The sequence below is a fragment of the Pseudonaja textilis genome, chromosome Z, assembly GCF_049901715.1.
Source record: "Pseudonaja textilis isolate UNSWEBS1 chromosome Z, rPseTex1.2, whole genome shotgun sequence".
Classification (NCBI taxonomy): domain Eukaryota; kingdom Metazoa; phylum Chordata; class Lepidosauria; order Squamata; family Elapidae; genus Pseudonaja; species Pseudonaja textilis.
This window is the reverse complement of record NC_142008.1, coordinates 1529285-1555344: the sequence shown is the minus strand read 5'-3', so window position 1 is coordinate 1555344 and position 26060 is coordinate 1529285. Positions and strand designations below refer to the sequence as shown.

At 45.0% G+C, this 26060-nt stretch overlaps 1 protein-coding gene across 1 annotated transcript; it reads left to right on the top strand.

The window, feature by feature from the left end:
* Positions 1-26060, top strand: LOC113451675 (neurobeachin-like protein 2). The gene is made up of 5 exons (XM_026723058.2): positions 1-180; positions 11991-12079; positions 14858-15022; positions 25034-25115; positions 25932-26060. The coding sequence occupies exons 1-5, from the start codon at positions 148-150 to the stop codon at positions 26058-26060; spliced, it is 498 nt and encodes a 165-aa protein (XP_026578843.1). The 5' UTR covers positions 1-147.

The window sequence follows — 26060 nt, the reverse complement described above, 5'->3', positions numbered from 1 at the left end:
GTGGAACCGGGGCCTGGCCATCCTGCAGTGCCTCAACCTGCAGCACATGCTCGTCCCATTGGCGTAGCGTGAAACCGCGCCCCATGCCTCTTGCACCGGCAAAACCCAACCCAGCCGAAATCAGAAGCCGCAGCAGCCGGGTGAAAGATGACAGCCAGCAGCCGTCTCCCCGGGAGTCCGGTGAGGAATTTGGATTTGGTGGGTTTGGAGCCGGAGAAAAAAAGGGGACAAAAGGGGGGTTGTTTGCTGGGATTCAGGCTCCTCCCATAATTCCACCCAGATGGTTCAGCCTCGTTGGCATCCTCCAGACCTTTCAACTTTCCCAACTTTTATTGGGAGTCGTCGCAATTCGAATCTTCGCCATCTGGGAAGCATCCCGTTGACAGAACAACCCAATCTTGGGGTTGATTGCAAAAAGCCCCCCTGGCCTCATTTTCCCAGGCGGAACAATTTGTTTGGATGTGCGCGGTTAGGATTCCTTATCCGGAAGGAAAAGTGGAGGTCAGAGGATGGAAGGAGGATTTGGGTTTTGGGTTGAGTTTTGTTATTTGGTTGAGTTTCGGTTTTTTGGTTCAGTTTAAGAGATTAGATCGAGAGAGGTTGACTTCAAATCCCAGAATTCCCAAATTGGTATGCTGGCTGGGGGATTCTGGGAGTTGGAGTCCTCCCCTCTTAAAGGATGATGGCTGGGGGATTCTGGGAGTTGGAGTCCTCCCCTCTTAAAGGATGATGGCTGGGGGATTCTGGGAGTTGGAGTCCATCTCTCCTAAGGAATCTGAGATTAAGAACCTCTGTTTTAGGGTGACAAACCACCAATGCTGAAGGTGGGATCTTTCTGGGACCCCCATCAGGCTGGACCATTCCAGTCTCACTTACTCACACTCATTTACACACCTGTTGACACTCCAGGTTGTCTTTCCACAAATATTCTGCCCTGTCTACCTTCCTCTGTAGCTGTACGGAAAATCCTCGACTTACGATCACAACTGAGCCCAAAATTTCTGTTACTAAGTGAGATGATCATTAAGTGAGTTTTGGTCCCATTTCTGGCCACTGTTGTTAAGAGAATCACTGCCATTAAGTCAGTAACATGGTCGTTAAGCGAATCCGGCTCACCCATCGACTTTGCTTGTCAAAAGGTCAAAAAAGGTGATCCTGGGCACACTGAGACCGTCATAAACATGAGTCAGTTGTTAATCACATGACCATGGGGATGGTGCAGGTGTGAAAAACATTCATAACTCCCTTTTTTCAATAAATGAACCGTTGTAAGTTGAGAACTACCTGTATTTCTTTCTCATTTATTCCCTTACTTTTTTCTGCCACAATCCTGTGACACAAAAACACACAAACACCTCCAAAAGTTAAAAGGATAAAATACCCCCATCCGGTCCAACTTACTGTCCTGTGTTGTTGATTTGACAAGACACAAAAAACTTGCAGTTTCTCTTCCTTTCTATTCCTAGTGTAGCCAACTTATACGGCATCTCCTGGTGGTGCCTCATCTGCAGACGAATTACACAACCTTGCGTTTGCGTTGTCCATGGGAGAAGCTTGTGGTCGACACTTCCTCGTTTCCCTTTCGCCCCCGGGGTTGTGCAATTGTGCGGCAAAGCAATTGTGTTATCCAAGACAGGGGTTTCCAGCCTTGGCCACTTTAAGCCTGGAGAACTTCAACTCCCAGAATTCCCCATCCAGCTGGCTGTGGAATTGTGGGAGTTGAAGTCTTCCAGGCTTAAAGTATCCAAGGTTGGAGATCCCACTCCAATAAACTGGTGAGTGAGGGTGAGTTCCCTACACAGGCAGGCAGCTCTGTGTGTGTGTGTGTGTGTGTGTGTGTGTGTGTGTGTTTGCAGTCGTGAACAGGGCGGCCGGTTTACAGGTAGTCCTCGACTTACAACAGTTCATTTAGTGACCCTTTCAAAATTACAGCAGCATTGAAAAAAGCGACTTATGACCGTTTTTCACACTTACGACCATTGCAGTCCTCCCCGTGATTGAAATTCACACGCTCGACAACAGACTCACATTTACAACATCTAAGGCGTCCCACGGGTCACGGGATTCCCCTTTGGCGACCTTCTGACAGGCCAAGTCAACGGGGGAGACAGGTTCACTTAACGACCGCATGATTCACTTAATAACTGCGCCGATTCACTTGATGACTTTGGAAAGAAGCTCACTTCACAACTGTCTGACTTAGCAACAGCAATTTTGGATTCAGTTGCTGTAAATCGAGGATCGCCTATGTCTTCCTATATATATTGTTGTGTTGTATTGTTTGATTATCTTATTTTATTTACTTTATTGTATGTTACTTTATGTTACTTTATTATATTTTGCTTTATTTACCTACCTGCAACTGCCTTGCTTATCAAAGGATCTGTGGTCGTAAATCGAGGACTTTTATCATGTTCACCACCTGCCTTACTATAATATTCCCATCCTGCGTTTCTCTCTCTCACTTTCTCTCTCTACAGGAAGTCCTTGGCTTATGACCTATAGGTGGTCCATGACCTACGACCACAAATGAGCCCAAATTTCTGTTGCTAAGCAAGACAGTTATTAAGGGAGTTTTGCCCCATTTTACAACCTCTCTTCCCACCATTGTTAAGTGGATCAGTGCATTTGTTAAGTTAGTCACCCGGTCGTTAAGTGACTCTGGTTTCTTCATTGACTTTCCTTGTCGGAAGGTCGGAAAATGGGCAGCCCATGACCTTGGGAATGTCATAAGTATGAGTCAGTTGCCCAGCATCTGAATTTTGACCACATGACCCCGAGAATGCTGCCATCGGTCGTAAGTGTGGAAAAACGGGTCCTTTTTTTCATCGCCGTTATAACTTTGAACGGTCCGTAAACTATCTATTGTAAGTCGAGGACTCGCTGTGTTTCTGAAGTGTGAAAACTCTCTGGGTGCCACCACATCCGTCTCTCTCGGTCTCTCCGCCATCCTGGGTGGGAAAAAATATGCAAAGAAAACCGGATTTGCTGCGTGGTTCAGACAAGTCGGGACTCGAATTCTGAACTTTGTCCGTTCCCAGCAAACTGGTTGGATTCATCCCTTGCCTGAGTCGTGTGTGTGTGTGTGTGTGCATGTGTGTGTGTGTGTGTGTGTGTGTGTGTGTGTGTGTGTGTGTAGAAGAGGATGGTGGAAGCTGAAATGCCAATCAAGGTAGCTCAAGAGGGCAGGAGGAAGGAGGAGTAATACACTTCCACCTGCCTCAGTTTCCCTACCCTTCCCCTATACTGGGAACACAGCAAGAAAATCCTCGATTTACAACCACCCTTGGAAGCAGAATTTCCACTGGTAAGCAAAGCCCAAACGGCTCGCAACCGAATCTGCGAATCTGCGTTCATTGGGTTGTTAAGAGAGTCACTGTCGTTAAGTGAACAGGATGGCGGTTCAGTGAATCTGGCTTCTTCCGTTGGCTATACTCATCAAATAAGTCAGCCGGGAAGGTCACAAAACGGGGATCATGTGATCCCAGGACTCTGCCACCCCGATAAATACTGGTGGTCCCCAATTTACAACCAGAATTGCACCCAAAGTTTCTTTTGTTAAGTGAGACAGGGGTTAGGTGAGTTTTGCCACATTTTACGACATTTCTTGCCACAATTGTTAAGTGAATCACTGCTGTTCTTAAGTGACACACACGGCTGTTGTTAAGTGACACACACGGCTGTTAAGTGAATCTGGTTTCCCGTGGACTGGGCTTGTCCGGTGGTTGCAAAAGGGGATCATATGACCCGCCCCGGGGCACGGCGATCGTCATAAACACGAGTCAGTTGCCAGCCGTCTGAATTTTGATCATTCGTGGCCACGGAGACCCAACGGCCGTAAGTATGAAAAGCAGTCCTAAGTCCCCTTTTTCTCAGCGGTGTTGCAATCTCGAACGGTCCCTAAACGGACAGTTGTAAGTCGAGGACCGCATGCTGGTTGCCAAGCACCTGAGTTTTGTTCACGGGAACTTGAGACAGGCTGCCACGGTTGTAACAGCGAGGATCGGTCGTAACTCGGTTTCATCAGTGCCTCCTAAACAAACGGTTGTAAGTCGAAGACGCACACACACACGCACACACACACACACACACACATGGTCCAGGGCGAAGGGCTGGGAGAGACGTTGACGTCCGAGCTGTAGGAAAGATTTGCACTTCAAACCGCAACTCACCGCGGCCGTAAGGAAGGCTGGAGAAGGATAAAATTAAAAATGCAAACCTGCTTTGAAAAGATAAGGCTGAACTCTTTGGGCCCCGGATTGTTCAAAGGGAGGAAAAACACCACAACCTGGAAATACCGCAACCACAAAAACAATGACTCTAAAAGGAGACCTGTAACCAGACGCCATAAAAATCGAGGTAAACAAACTTGGTCCCTCTCGGCGTCCCCAAACAACAGCCAGGTTGCCCACGTCGTTTCAATGACACTGGAAAGTCCCCAACTTATGACCACGATGGAACCCAGAGCTTCTGTTGCTAAGCGAGGCATACGTTAAGTGAATTTTGCCCCGTTCTACGACCTTCCTTGCCACCATCGTTAAGCGTATCACAATGCAGTTGTTAACTGAATCCGCATTGACTTTCCTTGCCAAAAGGTCGCAAAAGGGGATCACGTGACCATCGTATATATGAGGTGGTTGCCAAGGGGCTGAATTTTGACCCTGGGGGATGCTGCAATAGTCGTAAGTGTAAAAAATGGTCGTAGCTTGTTTTTTCCAGTGCCGTTGTAACTTTGAATGGTCACTAAACAAAATGCTGGTAAGACTTCCTCTGTTGTATGCCGCAAACAACATCCATTTCACATCCTATACTGTGTAGATCATCCTGCAGGCTGAAGCACAAATTTATGCCTCCGAAACGCAGGGTCCAGACTTCTGATTTTTAGCAGGACAATGCAGGTAGTCCTCAGCTTATGACCACAACTGGACTACGCGATGTCATCCCTCAGGGAGCCCCATCCAATTTTACAACCTTTTTTTCTATGCTGATTAAGCAACTTTGGCTTCCCCTGTTGTCTTTCCCTCAGTCGTTAAGCGAATCCCTGTAGTCGTTAAGTGGATCGCCCCATCGTTAAGTGTCTGTCACTTCCCCCAGGTAGTCCTTCACTTAGGACCACCACTGGGATGTTAATTTCTGTTGCTAAGGTTAAGCATGTCGTGCCGGGTTTTTGCTAGGTTGTTAAGAGAATCACTGCAGGGGAGTGAGTCAGGAGGTCATTAAGTGAATTGTGCTTCCCCCCCGTTGACTTTACTTATCAGAATTAGCTGGGAAGGTTGCAAATGGTGATTAGGTGACTGCAGGGTGCGCAATTGTCTTTGCGCCCAAGCAATCCAGTGATCACAGGGCGGCTGCAACGGTTCCAGTCGTAAGTTATTTCTTTCAGCGCAGTCGTAACTTCATGCATTCAGTAAACAGGCGATCATAAATCGAGGACTGCCTGTAGATCAATACACCAGATTAGTGTCTTGCTTACACTTCTGTTGCAAAGCAGAGATCTCATTATCTTTGATCCGATTTTGCAGATCAAACTTTTGCGATTCTCTCCGTTGTCAAACTGAGCGTAAAAAGACAGGAAATCCACTCGCGGGGGCCTTGTTATCTCGCTCCATTCATCCCGTGTTCCCTCTGATGGGGCCCACGTTGGAAGAAGTAGTCCTCGACTTACGACCACGACTGAGCCCAAAAGTTTTATTGCTGGGCAAGACACATTGGTGAAGTTCATTTTGCCCCGTTTTACGATCTTTCTTGCCACCCTTGTTAAGTGAAGCAGTGCAGTCGCTAAGCGAGTCCCGTGGTTGTTAAGTGAGTCTGGATCTACCCTTTTGATTTTGCTCGTCAGAAGGTCGTAAAAGGGGATCGCGTGATCTCGGGACATTGCAACCGTCATTAAATACGAGCCGTTTGACAAGCGTGTGAATTTGTATCGCGGGACTACAATGATTAGAAGTGTCCCTTTCACGGCTGATGTTCGTCGGGAGTTTTTCCGGAAGTCCTAGGTACGCATCATTCTTCAAATGAGGTCTGCGAAGTTTCTTACCCCCTCCACCTCTTCCTTTCCTCCTTTTTTGTTCTTTTATTTTCCACTTTTATTTTGTATGCCGCTAAATAAACTGCTCCGTAAAACCAGGTGCATCGGGACGGTGCGAGAAAGTAGAAAGGGGATTCGACCGCGGGAGGAAAAAAAAGGCCAGCTTTGGGCTACTTGCTGGAGATAGATAGATAGATAGATAGATAGATAGATAGATAGATAGATAGATAGATAGATAGATAGATATTTGTGTGTGTGTGTGTGTGTATGTGTGTATGTATATAAGTATGTATGTTTGCATGTATGTATATAAAATAAATGAAATTCAGTTTTTCGGGGTAATTTTTTTTGGTTCGGTTTGGCATCAGCTTCGGGGCGTGTTCGCTTGCGACAAGCGCAACGGAGACACTGTTTTGCGGTGGGGTCTCTCGTTCGGCAAGAAAGGAAGTGTTGTCTCTTGTCGTGACTTAGCATTTCCTGGAGGCTGTTAAACCGAGAAACCCTTTTGCGAAAGTCACATCCTCGCTCGGCATTCTCAGTTTCTCTGCAAACTTTTCTTTGTTGGCGTTTTTGGTTTCTTCGGAAATATTGTCCCCGCACACCTCTATCTGGGAGGTTGGGCGGGGGGATCAGCCTCATCTCCACATGGATCCTGTAGTCTTTTAGCGTCTAAAGGTATCCTTCGGTGATGGAGCCCTTAGGCACCTCTGCGTGGAAGGGCTGTGCCGCACTGTGCCAGGTAAAACCTTGCAAAACCCTGCCCTAAGTAAGGGACGTCCGTTGTCCTTCGTGCATGGAGTGGGGTGGGGGGTGGGTTTGGACCTACCTGCACAGGTGTGGGGATTGTCGGCCCATGGGTGTGGCATTGCAATGTGCAAGTCTGGCTTGTCTTCAGCCGAGGGTTTGTGAAAGACGCCCACAACATGTATCCGTGTTGCTCCCTGGAAGGGAGAGGGGTTTGTGGAGGTGGAGGAGGAGGAGGAGGAGGAGGAGGAGGAGAATAACTGTGGGGTCCTTGATGCTTTCTGAGCTTGGTGGCTTTTCTTGCAGACGTTTCATGACCCAACTAGGGAACATCATCAGTGCTGGAAGAGAATGGGGTTTGCAGAGAGGAGGAGGAGGAGGAGGAGGAGGAGGAGGAGGAGGAGGAGGAGGAGGAGAATAACTGTGGGGTCCTTGATGCTTTCTGAGCTTGGTGGCTTTTCTTGCAGACGTTTCATGACCCAACTAGGGAACATCATCAGTGCTGGAAGGGAATGGGGTTTGCAGAGAGGAGGAGGAGGAGGAGGAGGAGGAGGAGGCGTGAATGACTGTGGGGTCCTTGATGCTTTCTGAGCTTGGTGGCTTTTCTTGCAGACGTCTCATGACCCAGCTAGGTAGCATCATCAGGGGTGCTGGAATTTGTGAAGTGGGATTTGCCTTTGGCATCTGAATCCAAGTTTGGTGGGAAACATCAGGTCCGTGGCTGGTGAGGGCCACCTGGGAGAGGTTTCCAGGTGGACGATAAGTCTGGGGATGATGGGGTTCTGGAGTCCGAGGGTCTTGGCAGTGGGTGTGGTCTAGTTAAAGACTTGCAGAGGGTTGAGGGCTGAGCTTTTCTCAAAAGGCGGTTTGGCTGCCTCTAAGTGCTTCCTTTTGTCTAACATCACCGGGTTGGCTTGGAGATTGTGAAATTTGGTTGGCAGGTTTATGGGCCATCAGGCAGGGTTCAACTCTAAGTGACCCCGTGGGTAGATTTGGGGTTTGGCAGAAGCTGCCTCGCCTCTGTGTCCATCCTCATCTCAGGATTCAGAAGCTGGAGTCATGTGGTTTACTTAACAACCTCAGGGATTCGCTTAACAACCATGGTGAAAAATGATTGTAAAAATCTGCTCAATCGCAAGGGTTGTGTTCCTATTCTGGCCATAAACCGAGGATTATCACGAAAGGAAGCCCAGGTTAGGGCTAGGGTTAAGCCATAGGGGACCTGTGAAATCTTGAACTCAGAACTTTTACAGATGGGATTTTTTTAAGTATAGGGTTGGTGTGGGGGACCTTTATGCATGTCCTTGAACCCACTGCCTTTAAAGGATCAGCTTCTGGATAGCAGTGATGCAAGAACTGTTTTGAATGTTGACACCAAGAAGGAAGAAACAATGTGTGTTGTTGAATTGTGCAGCCAAAGAGGCACATTGTGAAGAGACCCTTGCAAACTTCAAGAAAAATAAATGCAGGAAGACGCAATTGCTGGTTGAAGCTTTTTTTTTTCCCTCAAATTGGAGCATTTTAAGGGGTGGACTCCAACTCCCAGAATCCCCCAGCCAGCAAGGTTTAAGAGGGGTGGACTCCAACTCCCAGAATCCCCCAGCCAGCAAGGTTTAAGAGGGGAGAACTCCAACTCCCAGAATCCCCCAGCTGGCATGCTTTAAGAGGGGAGAACTCCAACTCCCAGGATCCCCCAGCTGGGATGCTTTAAGAGGGGACTACTCCAACTCCCAGAATCCCCCAGCCAGCATGCTTTAAGAGGGGAGGACTTCCACTCCCAGAATCCCCCAGCCATCATCCTTTAAGAAGGGTGCACTACAACTCCCAGAATCCCCCAGCCAGAGTGCTTTAAGAGGGGTGGGTTTAAGAATCCCCCAGAATTCCTCAGGCAGACAGGCTGGTTGGGGAATTTTGGGAGTTGAAGTCCACCCATCTTAAAAATGCTCCACTTTCTTTCTTTCTTTTTTAAACCCACTAATTTAAACCTGCTGCCAATCACGCAAAGGAAGATTTCGGGAGACATTTAAACATCAGAAATTTTTCAGGGTTACAAATTCCAATTTCTCACATCTGGGTCAAAGAGCTGTTGTGTCACCCTTTCACAATCTGTTGCTTCAGCCTTCCTGCCTGTCATCATCGCTTTTGGAAAGTCCTGGCGAAACCCATTTTTTGTTGGGAGTCCAAACTGTTTGCTTGGGTGCTCAGCCTTATTTTTGACTTCCAAAGCTGTCGCTAAGTGAGACAGTTGTTAAATGAGTTTTGCCCCCTTGGACAACCTTCCTGGTCACCATCGTTAAGCGAATCCCTGCAGTTATCAAATTAGTCACATGGTTGTTAAGTGAATCTGGGCTTTGATTTGGCTTGTCAGAAGGTCGCAAAAGGGGATTGTGTGACCCTGAGAGACTGCGACCGTCATAAATATGAGTCAGTTGCCAAGCGTCTGAATTTTCATCACATGACCATTGAAATGCAATGGTTATAAGTGTGAAAATGGTCATAAGTCCCTTTTCTCCACGCTATCGTAAATGCATGCCGGCTGTCAAGCCCCTGAATCACAACCTCATAACGGCGGGGACTCTTGAAAGGGTCATCAATACGAGAACCGTGTCTAAGTCCCTTTTTTCAGCACTATCGTAACGCCAGTCACTAAACAAGTGGTCGTAAGTTGAGGACTGCTTGTAATCTCATTCCCTGGGGTCTCTTGGGATGCCTTTTAACTTTGTTGTTGGCTCTGTAGAATTGCTGAATTTGCAAGCTGAGCCCTCTGCAAATGGACGAAATCAATAAATCGTCTTGAAATTCTACCAATTCTGCTAAAAGAGAATTTGGCCTCCAGCCCAATCCTTAGCTATAACCTGCCTCCTAATTCTAACCTATTTATTTCTTCTTGCCACTAACAACTACCTTCAAGGGGTGCCTATTTTGCTTAGGGACCCCTGCATGCTTCTTACACAATTCGTTTGTTTGTATCCCAACTTTTTATTTTTACAAATAACTCAACGAGGCAAATATATCCCACACAATTTCCTCGTCTTATTTCCACCCCAGCAACAACTGTGTGAGGTAGGTTGGGCTGAGGCAGATGACGCGGTCCAAAGTCACCTAGCTGGCTTTCATGGATAAGACGGGACTAGAACTCTCCGTCTCCTGGTGACTGGACCAAAGCCACCCGGTCAGCTTTCACGCTTAAGGCAGAACTAGAACTCACTGTCTCCTGTTTTCTAGCCTGGTGCCTTAACCACTAAACCTGTCTGGCTCTCTTTTGCAATTCCGGCTCGATGCCTGGGCGTCTATAAATGGTTTTAATCGTTTTAAAACATTTTAATAGCGTAAACCTCCCATGATCTCCCTCTGTAAACAGAAGTCAGGACTCCGGGCTGCGTTTATTATCCTTATCTCGTGTTTGGATTTTAGCTGTAAATCGAAAGCTGAAAGCGTGTCTATCTCCAACAAGGTACAGCGCTGTACCAGCCCTCCTACGATCTTGTGCTGGCCAACAAAGATTAGCCACCTGGTTTCTCTCCTGTTTTCAGCACACGCTGGGCGCAGGGGACACCTCAAGGTCATCCGTCCCCCGACCACCTCATTAGGGATAGGACAATGTGTCAGAGCAGCCGTGGGGACCCCCAATTTCTCCACCCACTCTGCATTTCCTAATTGTTTGCATCTGGAGGCTGGAAGAGAACGCAAACTTTTAAAAAAGGAGGAGGAATTGGGTGGTCCCCTGCAGCTGCGTTGTCCAATCTCTAATTTTAAATGTTGGGATACGTTCGCTTTTCAATATCCAGGGTCTCTTCATACACCAGGTTGCAGAACTAGTGTTTGCAGTTTTCTTTACTTTTCTGAATTAGGTTTATTGTATAATTGAAAATAAAGATAGGAGGGAAAGAAAGGAGAAGCCTGAGATTTGAATGTTAATATTTATGTTCTTAATATTTTAAAGTTTGACCTTGCTGGTTTTTTTTTTTTAACTTAGTGGTAAGCCGCCAAAGTGAGAAAGAAACACAGGTAGTCCTCAACTTATGACCACAATTGAGCCCAACTTTTCTGTTGCTAAACGAGATATTTGTTAAGTGAGTTTTGTCCTATATTATAACCTTTCTTTCTCCAGTCTTACTTACTGCAGTTGTTAAGTAAGTAACACGGTTGTTAAGCAAATCTGGCTTCCCCATTGATTTTGTTTGTCAGAAGTCCGTAAGTCGAGGACTACATGTAAAGGAAAAATTGATTTCTCAACTTTTTTCAGCGCTGCAAAACATAAAGTCAAACCACAGCCTTGAATTTTAACTTTTGCATGCAGGTAGATATTAACTCTTCCTGTTATAAACAAACTAATCTCATCAGCAAAAGCCAAGGACAAAACTTCCTTCCTTTCTTTTTTATTTTTTTTTTCTGTCTTGAGCACAAAGTCCAGAAACGGTTTTCTAGTAAAAGCAAAACTCATTGTGTTGTTGCAGACTCACAACAGATCTTTGACCGTGAAGGCAAAGATGTGAAATTTTGTGCTTTGATGTGAGAATTTTAGTTCAGGTGTGTTGTGCAAAAAAATAATAATGTGGTGCTTGCTAACAGCTTTTCCCATAAACGGGTGTTATCTTTGCTGAGTGAGGTTCACACAATTGGGAGGCGTCTGCTAGCACTTTTTCCAACCCACAACTTTCACAAAAAGGCGTCAGCTTTTGTGAGTTGCTGTTACTGCATCAGAGGCATAAAGTATGTTTAAAACAGATTCTACCAATAGATGAGAATATTTTTAGCTCAGGATTGAACCGTAGAATCCTTGGTGCTCTCTGAGCTGGGTGGTTTTCTCGTAGACGTTTCATGACCCATTTAGGGAACATCATCAGGGTTAGGAGGGAGGGGTGTTTGCGGGGAAGAGGCAGGGGGGAGGAGGGGGAGGAAGGGAGGGAGGGAAGGACTGTGGGGTCCTTGGTGCCCTCTGGGCTGCGTGGTTTTCTTGCAGACGTTTCACGACCCAAGTAGGTAACATCATCAGTGCTGGAAGGGAGGGAGGCTGACATTTTTAACAGGGATGATGCTACTGAGGAAGAGACTTGAGGTGGAGGAAAATTCGAAGGGACCCCTTGAGATCATCCTTTGGTTCCAATCACCTTCACAAGGATCCCAAACGGCCCTGAGCCTAGAAGTGTGAAAAGGGCTTTTCCCCACTTCCTGCTTCTAACTTCTATTTTATTGTTTTTCTTCTTTTCTTCTCCAGAAAGACTTGTCGTACCTCCAGCAGTGGTTGGAAGCTTTTGTGGCCAATTTTGAGAAGATCATTGCCGTCCATTCTCTGGAACCGAGAAGGTAGCTCTCTCTGACCATCCTTAAATGCCAAGGATTTGATTGACACCCATTGAAATAAAAATATAATTAAAACTGTACAGAATAGGCTTCAAGGTACAACCAGAATGGGGCCTGAAATTTCTGGTTGTTAAATGAGCCGCTTCCCACGTGACAGGTAGTCCTTGTCTTACAACTGCCATGGAGACCCAAATTTCCACCGCTGAGCGAGACAGGGTTGGATGACCTTCCTTGCCATCCTTGTGAAGCGAAGCACTGCAGTCATTAAGTTATTTTGCATGGTCATTAAGCGAATCGGGCTTCCCCATACACTTGGCTTGGCAGATGGTCCCAAAAGGGGATCATGTGACCCCAGGGACGCTGCAGCCGTCATAAATACGAGTCAGTTGCCAAGTGCTGGAATTTTGATCCCACGACCATGGGGACGCTACAGCCGTCATAAATATGAGTCACTTACCCGGCGTTTGAACTTGGATCACGTGACCGTGCGGATTCTGCAATGGTCATAAGTGTGAAAAATGGTTGTAACTCACCTTTTTCAGTGCCATTGGAAGTTCGAACGGTCACTCAACGATCTGTTGTAAAACCGAGGACTGCCTGCAGAGTGACTGGGAGTCAAACTGTCTGTTCAGTGCAGATGTAGCTATTGTTTCGGAGTGCAGTTAAAACCAAGGAGCCGTGAGGCTAGTCCTCATGCAAGGCCCATTTGAGCGAGCCCTTTGAATGGTTCAGCCTGCATATTTTAAGGCATCCTTAGGCAATCTTTAAAAAAAAAACAGTCAGCTGTCGGTTTTTCAGCTATAGGATAGTCCTCGACCTATGACCACAACCGAGCCCAAAATTCCCATGATGTGAAGCAACACGTTTGTTCAGTGCATTTTGCCCTTTTTTACGACCTTCCTTGCCACCGTCGTTAAGTGAATCACTGCAACTGTTAAATTAGTCACATGGTTGTTAAGCGAATCCCGATTCCCTATGCCTTTCGCTCGTTGGAAGGTCGCAAAAGGGGATCGCGGGACTGCAGGACCGTCATAAATACGAGTCGGTTGCCAAGCGTCTGAATTTGGGGGCGCCGCAGTGGTCGTAAGTGTGAAAAGTGATTCTTAGTTCCTTTTTGTTTGTGCCATTGTAACTTCGAACATTCACTAAGCGAATTATTGTAAGTCAAGGACTGGCTGTATGCTTTTCCCTTTTTAAAAAATGGCGTTTATCTTCTAAAAACCAATTTCTGGATTTCTCTACGACGGCCACTTTATCTTCTCCCTGTGTGTCTTTTTGTCCTTAATTTTTCTTCACTTTTCTAAATGGGGCGATTTTCCCTTTATCCATAAAGAAACTGGGGCTCAGAGGCCTTAGTAAATCTTGAATTATTTTGTCCTTTCTCCGGCTCTGCTGGGTGCTGTACATAAAGTCCACCTCTCCTCCGAAAACAGAATTGTGTTAGAGACACAGGGAAGAAAATAGCTCTCCCCAAAAGAGCATTTTTCTCTTTTTGATTAAAAAACAGAGAGAGAGAGAAAAATAGGCATAAAATGCCAGGGGGCTGATTGGTGTCTTGCGTTGACGAGACAGGAATCAATCCGCTAGATCAATTTTTTAGGTCAAGATGAAACCTGTGTTTTATAGGTGGTCCTCGAGTTACGGCCACAGTTGAGTCCAAAATTTCCACTGTTAACAAGACAAGTTTTGTTTGTCTCTTTTTTTTTTTAACAATCATTTTTTTTGCCTCAATCCGTGCACTTGTTAAATAAATCGTGTGGTCGTACAAGCAGGTCAGTCACATCACAGAGCTGTTTTTCAAACCATTGACGGCTGTAAGTCAAGGACTTATCAGAAAAACCACAACCGAACCCCAAAAATTTCCTTTTGTTAAACGAGACATTTGTTCAGTGAGGTTTTCCCCCGTTTTACGACCTTTTTGGCCACAGTTGTTAAGTGAATCACTTTAGTTGTTAAAGTAGTAACACAGATATTAAGTGAATCCGGCTTCCCCTATTGACTTGGCTTGTTAGAAGGTCACAAAAGTCGATCACATGACACACACTCACACCCCGGGACACTGCAACTGTCATAAATACGAGTCGGTTGCCAAGTGGGTGAATTTGGATCACGTGACCACAGGGACACTGGTCATAAGTGTGAAAAGAGGTTCTGACCCTAAGTCCCTGTTCTGACCCAAACTTTGTTCCAAGGAAACAACCACCAAACAGAGGTAACAGCAAACCTTTTAATGATTCTTTACGAATTCCGTTCCTACCCTCCAGTTAAAAGGCTGTTTCAAACTAATTGTCTCTGATAAGAATGAACCTTGCCAAGGTTGTGCAAGGCTGCCAAGAACACCAGATAAAATTACTAAGAAGTATTTCAAACACAAAGAGTCTCCAAACACCAACCAAGATACTCCGAACGTCCACCAGGCTTGAGTGCAAAAACGTCTTTGCTTCCTGCAAAGAGCTCCAGATTCTCAGCTGGCTTTTATCTCTTAAGGGAGAAGCCATTACCTTGCAGCCTTACTCCCGAGTCACCCGTGCAGCTACAGCTGCTCTTTCCTATGAGCAACCCTGCACGCACATGCACCTGGCACAGGCTCCTCGGGAACCTCCTCATTGCTGCTGCCAGTTTCCACAAGCACCGAGGCAGCATTCCACTGGCGAACCACAGCAGTCCCTTTTTTTTCAGTGTCATAACTTTGAACAGTCACTAAATGAACTGTTATAAGTCTAGGACTACTTGTACGCCAGGCTGCAAGCCTACAGTGCCTTTTTCCTGTTCTCCTTTCAGGCCCGAAGACTCCATATCCGAAATTCCACTCTTACCTCTGAACGTCTTGCAAGTGTTAACCCAACAGTTGACGTCTTCAGTCTCCCAAATTTCACGCGACGAGGTAGCCGAACCCGGCTTGAAACAAGCTCTCCTGCTCACCAAGTTCTTCATCATTATTTGCAGGTAAATCTTTTTTATTTTTTATTTTTTTTTTAAAAAAAATGAACTGTATTCCCCTCCCCCCCAAATTCAGCTCCGAATAATTCCCACCTTTTCGCAAAACGAAATTAGAGCCCTGGCATCTTTTAGCACCTGCGTATCAAATGTGTTAGGTTGGGTCTGGGTTTGGGTTTTTTTTTAAAGGGGGGGGAGGAATGGAAGTTTTTACAAATCACAGTGTATATATATATTTATTATCACGTACTAAAACTCTTAATTTTTCTGCAATGTTCACATTCAGGTAGGCCCGGGTTAGATAAGGGCCAAATAAAATACAGATTTGCTGCATGAAATATAACGTGAACATATATACAGTGTGTGTGTGTGTGTGTGTGTGTGTGTGAGTGTGTGTGTGTATGTATGTGTATGTATGTATGGCATTCAGCTTTGTTCGGGTATTTTCCCACGTCATTATAGTTGTGCTTTTAAAGTTGTAGCAACGTTTCGGCAGAATCTCATCTGCCATCATCAGGCTTCTGTATTACATACATACATACATACATACATACATACATACATACATACATACATATAGTATATATATTGGGAGTCCTTCTGTGTATATTTTGATAAAACCGTGATTGATTACTCTCGGCCCTCCCTCTGGGATATTTGGAATACTTTATTGGCCAAGGGTGATTGGACACACAAGGAATTGGTCTTGGTGCAGATGCTCTCAGTGTACATAGAAAGAAAAGATACGTTCGTCAAGAGTCAGGAATCATAAGGTCCAACACTTAATGATGGTCATAGGGTACAATAAGCAATCAAATCATACAAGGAAACAGTCAATATGAATCGTAAGGATACAAGAGACAAAGTTAGTCCTACAATCACAAGTGGGATGGGTGATAAGGAGTGATGAGAAGATTAACAGTAATAGTCGTGCAGACTTTGTAATAGTTGGACAGTGTTGAGGGAATTATTTGTTTAGCAGAGTAATGGCATTCGGGAAAAACCTCTCCTTGTGTCTAGTTGTTCCAGTGTGCAGGGCTCTATAGCGTCGTTTTGAGGGAAGGAGTTGAAACAGTTTATGCCCGGGATGTGAGGGGTCTGTAAATATTTTCACAGCCCTCTTTATGATTCCTGCAGGATACAGTTATAGAGGTGCAGATGATAGACTCAATAATTCCTCTGTAGAACTGGATCAGCAATTCCTTGGGCAATTTGAGCTTTCTGAGTTGGCACAGAAAGAACATTCTTTGTGGTGCTTTTTTGATGACGTTTTTGATGTTAGGGGTCCATTTTAAGTCACGTGATATAGTAGAACCTAGAAATTTGAAGGTCTTTACTGTTGATGCTGTGTTGTCTAGTATTGTAAGAGGTGGTAGTATGGGAGGATTCCTTCTAAAGTCTACCACCATTTCTACGGTTTTGAGTGTGTTCCATTCCAGATTGTTCTGGTTACACCACGAGGCAAGTTGCATAACCTCCTGTCTGTATGCAGATTCATCGTTGTCTCGAATGAGACCAATCACTGTTGTGTCATCAGCAAACTTCAGTATTTTAACAGATGGATCGTTTGAGATGCGGTCATTGGTATATAGGGAGAAGTGAAGTGGAGATAGCACACAGCCTTGGGGCCCCCCTGTGCTGATTGTACAGGTATCGCAGGTGATTCCGCCTAGTTTCACCTGCTGCTTCCTGTCTGTTAGGAAGCTTATGATCCACTTACAAGTGTGTTCAGGTACTGCTAGTTGGTTTAATTTACTTAGAAGAGTGTCAGGAATGATGGTATTGAATGCTGAACTGAAGTCTACAAAGAGGACCCTTGTATAGGTATTTGGAGATTCAAGGTGTTGTAGGATGTAATGCAGAGCTATGTTAACAGCATCGTCTGTCGATCTATTTGCTCAGTATGCAAACTGCATGGGATCTAACAGCGGATCTGTGATGGTTTTCAGGTGGGACAGCACAAGCCTTTCAAAGATTTTCATAACTACAGATGTTAGAGCAACTGGTCTGTAGTCATTCAGTTCTTTGGTGGAAGATTTCTTCAGCACTGGGATGATGGTAAAACGTTTGAAGCAGGAAGGAACACAGCAGATCTCTAGTGATCTGACTTTTAAGCAAGAAGGAGTTATCTTGTCTGGCCCTGGTGCTTTTCCTGGCTTCTGTCTGTATAATAGATCTTGCACTTCTTTTTCTGGGATCACCAGAGGTTGTGAGCCCAATGGATTGGGGCCAGTTGTAGGAGGCTTGGCTGTTGTTGGTGTGTTTGAGATGTGGGTTGTGGAGATAGGTGGCTGTAGTTTCTTTTCAAACCTGCAGTAAAATACATTCAGGTCATCTGCTAGTTGTTGATTTCCTTCTGCCTGGGAAGGAGGTTTGCTGAAGCCAGTGATGTTTTTAAGAGTTTTCCACATGTTTGCTGGTTTATTTGTTGAGAATTGATTCTTTAACTTTTCAAAGTAGCTTCTTTTTGCTGCTCCGATCTCTTTTTTTAATATGTTTCTGGCCTGGTTGTACAGCATTCTGTCACCTTTTCTGTAGGCTTCCTCTTTAGAACAACGTAGCTGCTTAAGTTTAGCTGTGAACCAAGGTTTATTGTTACTATATATTTGCAGGTTCCTTGTTGATACACATAAGTCTTCGCAGAAGCTAACATATGATGTTATAGTATCTGTGAGCTCATCTAGGTCTGCAGAGGCATCTTCAAAAACATTCCAGTCAGTCCAATCAAGGCAGGCCCTGGAGTTTCAGCTTTGCCTCATCCGACCAAGTCTTCACTGATTTGATTGTTGGATTAATGGTTTTAAGTCTTTGTCTGCAGGCAGGTACAAGGTGAATCATGCAGTGGTCAGAGTGTCCCACAGCTGCTCGTGGTAAAGACCTATAAGCATCTTTTAGTGTTGTGTACCAGTGGTCTAAAGTATTTTTGCCTCTGGTGGGACAATTTACACGCTGGAAATATTTTGGGAGCTCTTTCCTTAAATTTGCTTGATTGAAATCTCCTAAAATGATGGGAAGGTAACCTGGGTGTTTGGCTTCAGCCTCTATAATTTGATCAGCAAGAATTCGTAATGCCTTGTTCACACAGGCTTGTGGAGGAACATACACAACTATTAGGGGAAATGAGGAGAACTCACGTGGAGAGTAAAATGGCTCGCAGTTGATGTGTAAAGACTCTAAGTTTTCATCACAAAACTTATATATTTTAATTATATCCTGAGACCAGCTATTGTTGATATATACACATAATCCTCCACCCTTTGTTTTACCTGATGTCTCTTCAATTCTGTCTGATCTAAAAGACTGAAATCCTGGGTTGTATATGGAGTTGTCCTCATGAATTTGTGGATTAAGCAAAGAGGCATTTTTCCCCCGATTCATGATCAGCTACATAGATAGTCTTCAACTTACGACCACAATGGAGCCTAAGATTTCTGTTGCTAAGTCAGAGACATCCGTTAAGTGGAGTTTCGCCCTGTTTTACAATCTTTCTTGCCCCATTAGGAGTTTGTTTGTCAGAAGGTTCACAAAAGAGGATCACGTGATCTCCCCTGGGACACTGCGACCGTCATAAATACGAGGAAGGGCCAAACTTAATAACAGAGAATAACGGAATTGGAAGGGGCCTTGGAGGTCCTCTAGCCCACCCCACCCCCAAGCAGGAGGCGCTCTACCATTTCAGACAAGCGCTTGCCCGGTTTCTTCTTAAAACCTTCATTCTCCGCCTCAAGCAGGAGGCTGTTGAGTAGCTGGTGGGGTCTGCAGGGATGCTGTGGGTGGTATAATTGTGATTGTGGTTGCTAAGTTACTCAACACTTTGTCTGTCTGGCAGAGAGGCCTGGTGTGAAACCTTTCCTCCAAGGGAATTGGAAAGGGCAGTCTAGCATTTCTGCAAAGAAGTCTGTGGCTGGCACCGAAGCAGTGAAAACAGCAGATTACAATGCCCTGCGAATTTCTTCGTTGTTTTCTTTCTCTCTCTTTTTTTCTTTCCCTTCCTTTCTTCCTTCATTCTCTTTCCTTTTTCCTTCTTTCTTCCTTCTTCCCTCCCTTACTTTCTTTTCTAATTCGATTTCTATTTCTTCCTCTCTGCTTTCTTCTTATTTCCTTTTTCTCCCTTCCTCCTTTTCTTTCTCCTTTCTTTTCTATTTCTATTATTTCTATTGCTATTCTCATTTCCTTTTCTTTTGCTTCTTTCCTTCCTTCCCCCTCCTTCCTTTTTTCCTCCCTCTCCTCTTTCTCCTTCCTTTCTTTATTTTCTGTTTCAATTTAATGTTTCCTTTTGTTATTTTTCTCTCCCTATCCTTGCCCCTCCTCTTTCTTTCTCCTTCTCTCTTTCCTTTTCTCTCTTCTCTGTTTTCTCTTTCCTTTCCTTTTCTTTTCTTCCTGAAGAATCCCTCATGAAAAGACACCCCCACCGGCTCCAAATTTCGGTGAAATTTCATTCTTTCTTCACTTCCCAGCAAAAATGTTGGTTGCGTGGCTTCAAATCCTCTCCAAATCTATCCAGATCTGACTTCACTTTTTCATATTTTTCATAATCCAGGAGCAGGAAATAAACGTATTATCAAAGGGGTGGTTTCTGTATAATCTTAGATTACTAGAGTTGGCTTGCTTTCAGGCTGCAGGACATTCTCTGCAATGGTTGGCAAGTTAATCACCTGTCTTCTGAATTTGTTGTCTTAGTGGAGGGCCTTAGAGATGCCACCTTCTCCAACTTGGTGTCCTTCCGTTGCGTTGGAAAAGTCGCAATCCATACAGGTCTGGCATGGGAAGTCCGGACATTGTCATCCTACCATCACTGTAGATTCTCCTGCTGCAGGTCCAGCCCTTCCAACCTGGAGGATCCCCTTGAAATGTTGCCTTCCCACCACCCCAAAAACCACAAAGTCTGCCCTTAATTCCACAATGTCATTCCCCAGGCCCCAAAATTCCTTCCTGAGGAATCCTACAGAGAAGCCAAGTCAAGAGAGGTGGCCCTCAAGGAAGCCCCCTTAGATGCCTTCAACCTTGGGCCAAACAGGAGGTCCTTCTGCTATTCCGTGAAAACCCACCCTGCATCCCCTCTTAAGCGTTTGTATCCTTAAGCTCTTTGAAATACCCCCTCCCCTCGGTCCTTCCTTTATCCCCCCAAATCTTGGAGACTCAACATACAAGGAGAACTGGATCCTCCTTCCTGTTTGGCCAAAGATCCTGTCTGGGGGCCTTAATTCCTCAGCCCATGTGCCTAAAAGCTTGCTTTCAGGCTCTCAGTTTTTGGGGAGCAGAAGGTTCTCTTGCACCCTAAAGATCTATATCCATGGGGGTGTTTTTTTGGGGGAGTTTTCCCTTCCTTTGGAAATCTGGAAGTTTTTTTTTTTTCCCTGAAGCCTTTCCAATTCTTCCACAACTCTGAAGCTGCAAAGCTTGGAAGAAGAACTATTGGCCTTCTGGGTGTGGACGATAGCAGAAATTTCACATTTCCACAGGAAACAGGAATGTGCAATTTGCATCCTTGCTCAATTTGTTCCTACAAACCTTTTTTAGCACATGGGGGTGGGGGGATGTTGCTTTTGACCACAGTGGTATTGAACATTTTTTTCCCTGTCTAAAAAAGTCAGCATGGTTGGCCAACCACGGGAGGTGTGACTTTCCAGCCGCTCAAAAACCCACAGCAGCTGGACTGTGAGTGTGCAAACAATGCCCCAGGTGTGTCTCCAGATGGCCAGGTTGGATAAAGCCTAATCAAACATACTTTTTCAGAGGACAGATGAAAAATGGCAATTAAGCGACTTCACTGGTTGTGAACTTCGGTCGATCTCTGGGAGATGAAACAGTGAACTGGGTTTGCCATCTGCTGAAGGCTGGTTATTTTTGTGGGAAAGGGTTTGTTGCAGAAATGGGTAAGGTTTGGGGGTTGGGGCGGAGAAGAGGGCTGGTCTCTGGACCTTTGCACTTTTTCACACTTCCTCACACTTCTTTGCTGCAAGGAAAGCTTGCAATTTTTAGTAAATGTGAGGTACATCATTTATTTTTAATGTTACGTTATGGTTTTATTACTATAGTTCGTCCTTGATTTACAACAGTTTGTTTTGTGACTGTTTAAATGTAACATAAAACCACTCTTTTCTTAGCCTGACAGGGAGTCCTCAGTTTATGACCGTTCATTTAGCGACTGTTCAGTTACACCAGTACCAGCAAAGAGGACTTATCACCGTTTTTCATGCTTATGACCGTTGCAGCAATCTCACCAGGGTCACGTGGTCGGAATTGACCACTGGCTCTTATTTATGATGGTTCCCATGTCCCAAGGTCACATCATCCCCTTTTGTGACCTTCTGACCAGTCAGGAGGGAAGCCAGATTTGCTTAATGACCGTGTGACCGATTTAACAACTGCGGTGATTCACTTAAGTAATGTAGCAAGAAAAGTCATAAAAATGGAATGAAGCTTCATGAATTTCTCACTTAAGAACATCAATCCTGGGCTCCATTGTGGCCATAAGCTGAGGACTGTATTGTCACTGGACGTTAGCTGGTCCATCAAGCTTCCTTTTGCAATTGACCAGTGGGGATTTGGCCACAGCTGACGATTTTCAAATGGCATTCTAGTTTTTTCGGGATTATTTTAACTATAACAATCATTATATAGATTTCGGTTGCCTTTTTGTGCAGAGCCTGGCACGAGGTTGGCATTTCTGTAGAAATTGGACAGGAACCAGAAACTGAAGTACAGGCAGCCCTCAACTTACAACAGTTCATTTACTGACCGTTCAAAATTATAACATCACTGGAAAAAAAATGACCTATGTCCATTTTTCACAGTTACAATCTTTATAGCATCGTGACGATTATGTGATCAAAATCCAGCTGCTTGACAACTGATTCATACTTATGACCGTTGCTACGTCCCGGGAGTGTCACCTGATCCCCTTTTGCAACATGCAAAATCAGTGGGGAAGCCAGATTCTCTTAACAACTTAACGGGTTACTATCTTATAAACTACAGCGATTCACTTAACAACTGTAGCAAGAAAGGTCAAAAAATGGGGCAAAACTCACTTAGCAAATGTCTCACTTAACGACATAAATTCTGGGTTCAGTTGCGACTGTACTGTACTGAACAATCTGAATTCTAAATTGAACAAACTGAGAACTGAACAATTTGTCACACTGAAAATTGGTTGGCCAGTTAGCAATTTAGATGAGTAAATCTACCACAGAATCACTGAAGTTTTTAAATGAATTGTGCGGTCATTAAGTGAATCTGGCATTTCCCCCATTGACTGCTTGTCTGAAGATTGGAAAAGGTGATCACATGATCCCAGGACACTGCAACAGTCATATGTACATGCCAGTTGCCAAGCGTCTGAATTTTGATCATGTGAACACGAGGACGCTGCAGTGGTCCTAAAAGGGTCATAAGTCACTTTGTTCAGTGGCATTGTAAACTTCATCATTAAATGAATGGTTGTAAGTCGAGAACTACCTGTTCTTCACGTGTTTTTGTGACCTTTAAAAAATCAGCAACACAAACTTACTTTGGCATTAAAAAATAAGCAATAAAAGCTAGGAGTTGGGCCCTTGGGTGGAATAGCTCGAAAAACTTCACCCGATGGGAGCTTTGAAACCTTTCTCTTACATTTGTTTGAACCAGAGCAAAAAAAAAAGTGGCTGGACTTAAAAAAAAAAAAAAAACTTCAGGAACCCAGTTTGAGTTTTAGTCTGAAGGCTGCACCTTAAAAACAGGAAGCTGGTTTGGTTTCCAGTCTAAAAGTTGCACCTTAAAAATAAGACGCTGGTTTGGTTTGCAGTCTAAATGTTGCACTTTAAACAGAGGAAGCTTGTTTGGTTTCCAGTCTAAAAGTTGGACGTTAAAAAAATATGAAGCTAGTTTGGTTTCTTCTCAAGTTTTACCTTAAAAATAGGAAGCTGGTTTGTTTTTCACTCTAAAAGTTGCAACCTAAAAATAGGAAGCTGGTTTGTTTTCCACTCTAAAAACCGCACCTTAAAAACGCAAAGCTGGTTTGTTTTCCACTCTAAAAGTTGCCCATGAAAATATTGAAAACCGATTTGGTTTTCTTTTCTAAAGGTCGCAGATTAAAAATAGGCAGCCTGGTTTGTTTAGTTTTGAAAGCTGCACGTTTAAAAACAAAACAAAACTAAAGCAAAATATAGAGATCAGCAAAGCACCGCTTATCATTGCCAGTTTTCAAAGACGCAATTTCCTCGTGTTCCTGCTTCGTTTATATTACGAATTTCACAAACAGATTAAACATTGCTTTGTTTCCTGGCAAGCTATTTTACTGCTAAGTTTTATATATATATATAAAATAATACAATATATTACAGTATATATAATATGTATATTAGATATTACACAGGTATAACATCTATGGGGAAGGAAGAAAATTAATCCAGGAGAACTTTTAGCCACAGGGGAACAATCAGAAAAAAGTGCCAAATAATGCCTGCCACAAATTTGTTTGATTTCAGTCCCAGGGTTTAGGATATACATGTAGTCATCAACCTATGACCACAATTGGGAGCAAAACGTCCATCACTAAGTGAGGTGGTCATTAAGCAAGACACCCTAAATTTACATCGCTTTTTACTGTGGCTGTTAAGTGAATCACCGTGCTGCAGCAATTTACTGCAGTTAAGTGAATTCCCATCACCAGGAGACGATGAGTTCTAGTTCTCCCTTAGGCACAAAAGCCATCCAGGGGACCTTGGGCCAATCACTAGGCGACAGTGAGTTCTAGTGCCACCTTAGCCAGGAAAGCCAGCTGGGTGACTTTGGGCCAGTCCTTCTCCCTCTCTCTTTCTCAGCCCAACCCACCTCACAGGGTTGTTTTTATTGGGAAAAACAGCAGGAGGAAACTGTGTCAGATACATTCACGGCTTTATTTGTAAAAAGAATAAAGTGGTATAGAAATTAAAAAAAGAAAAACAGAAAATGAATAGAAATAAATTGCCCCCGCACCCTCCATTCTGACCCAGAGCAGAGCTACGCTAGCCCAACGGTAGGGGACTACCGCTCCCATCGTCCCCAGACAGAGCTGGCAAGGGGGAGGATGGCCTGGCTGATCTGAAGGCCTTTGCCAAGCTCTGTTTTATTTTTAATCTGACAGGAAGGCGGCGGGGGCGGGGGGCAGACAGCGCCTAGCGCTACCCGTCTTCCTGTGGGTGCTGCGGTTGGTAAGCTCAAGATAAGCACCCAAGGAGCTTTAGCACAGGCACCCAAGATGGAGGACCGGGAGGGAGCAGAACTGAGAGGTGGGGAGAAGAGAAGACCATCCCTCTCAAAGCATCCCGGCTGGGGGATTCTGGGAGTTGGAGTTCTCCCCTCTTAAAGCATCCCGGCTGGGGGATTCTGGGAGTTGGAGTCCTTCCCTCTTAAAGCATCCTGGCTGGGAGATTCTGGGAGTTGGAGTTTTCCCCTCTTAAAGCATGCCAGCTGGGGGATTCTGGGAGTTCGAGTTCTCCCCTCTTAAAGCATCCTGGCTGGGGGATTCTGGGAATTGGAGTTCTCCCCTCTTAAAGCATGCCAGCTGGGGGATTCTGGGAGTTGGAGTTCTCCCCTCTTAAAGCATCCTGGCTGGGGGATTCTGGGAGTTGGAGTCCACTCCTTAAATCATGCTGACTAGGGATTCTGGGAGTCGGAGTCCTCCCCTCTTAAAACAGGGGTCCCCAATTTAAACAACTCTCTAACTTAGCAACAGAAATTTGGGGCTCAGCTGTGGGCATAAGTAGAGGATACCCTATTTTACCGATTAATTTCAATTTATTGTAGTCATGAACATTATGGACATTATTTGGAGCTGAATTTTGGTCATAAATCAAGGACTCCCTGCATAACTTCAGGAGAAACTGAACCTAAAGCAACCTGAAGGATGCGATTATTACTTTGCTATAATTACTAGTATTTTAATTACCAAAGATTTAAAAAAATATATTATGTTTTGGCACTTGTTTTGCCTTAAAGGGCCTCCGATGCCAGATAATTTTTCCGTTTCTCAAGGCAGCTTCTTTCGTTTCTTCGCAGGAATCTGGAAAACGTCCAGGCTGACCGTCCACCCCTGTTTGTCCACGATCTGATCGTTCTGCTGTCCACCTGTTCGAAAAAGGTAACCCTGATCTTCTGAGCCTCCTAACCAGGTTTAGGAGGGAGGCTTCCCGTACAGGAGACACTAGTTCGGATCCCAGGTGGGGCGGAACCACGTCAATTTGAGACCACCACTCAAGGATAAAGCTAAGCACGCTCCCTAGGGGATTCTGGGGACTGAAGTCCACCCATCTTCAAATTGTCAAGATTGAGGGAACCTAGAACAGAGAGTAAAAACCTTAAAAAACCCATATCCACCCACACCAGACCACCTTCCTTCTTTCCCTCCCGCCCTTTCTCCTTCCCTCCTTCCTTCTTCCCCCTTTCTTTCCCTTCCTTCCTTTCTCCTCTCCCTCTCTCTTTTTCATTTCTTTCCTTCCTTCTTCATTTTCATTCCTTTCCTCTTTCTCCCTCTCTCTCAGTCAGTTTTCCAGTCTTCGTTCCTTCCCTCTGTCCTTCCCTCTTCCTCCCTTCCATCTCCCTCTCCCTTCCTTTCCTTCCCTCCTTCCCTCCCCCTTTCGTTCCCTTCACTCTTCCTCCTTTCCTTCCCTCCCTCCTCCTTTCCTTCCCTCCCTCCCCCTTTCCTTTCCTTTCCTTTCCTTTCCTTCCTTTCTCTTTCTTTCCTTTTTCCTAGCACTTATCTCCCCTCTCTTTTCTTCCTCTCTCCCTCCCTCCTTCCTCCCTCCCTCCCTTCCAAACCTCCTGGTTATCCTTGTGGTTCACCCTGCCCATTTTCCTGCCCTTTGACCTCCCTGGTTAAAATAAAGACTCTTTCGGGAACTTGGCCGAGGCCAGAGAAACGCTGATGGTGGCTAATTGGTGGTTAATTCCCTGGCAGCTCAACAGCTTCCACACAGAGGCCTGGCCCCACCAGGGCCAACTGGAGAATGTCACCCTCTACGCCCTGCACCTATGCGAGTGTCTCTTCGACCCCTACCAGACCTGGCGGAGACAGCTGAGCGGGTGA

What these genes read in the sequence shown, in the direction of transcription:
- LOC113451675 (XM_026723058.2), top strand. Translation starts at nt 148, where the DNA reads ATGACAGCCAGCAGCCGTCTCCCCGGGAGTCCG. An exon ending in CATTCTCTGGAACCGAGAAG is followed by an intron (nt 12,080 to 14,857) that starts GTAGCTCTCTCT and finishes TTCTCCTTTCAG; the next exon opens with GCCCGAAGACTCCATATCCG. An exon ending in TTCTTCATCATTATTTGCAG is followed by an intron (nt 15,023 to 25,033) that starts GTAAATCTTTTT and finishes GTTTCTTCGCAG; the next exon opens with GAATCTGGAAAACGTCCAGG.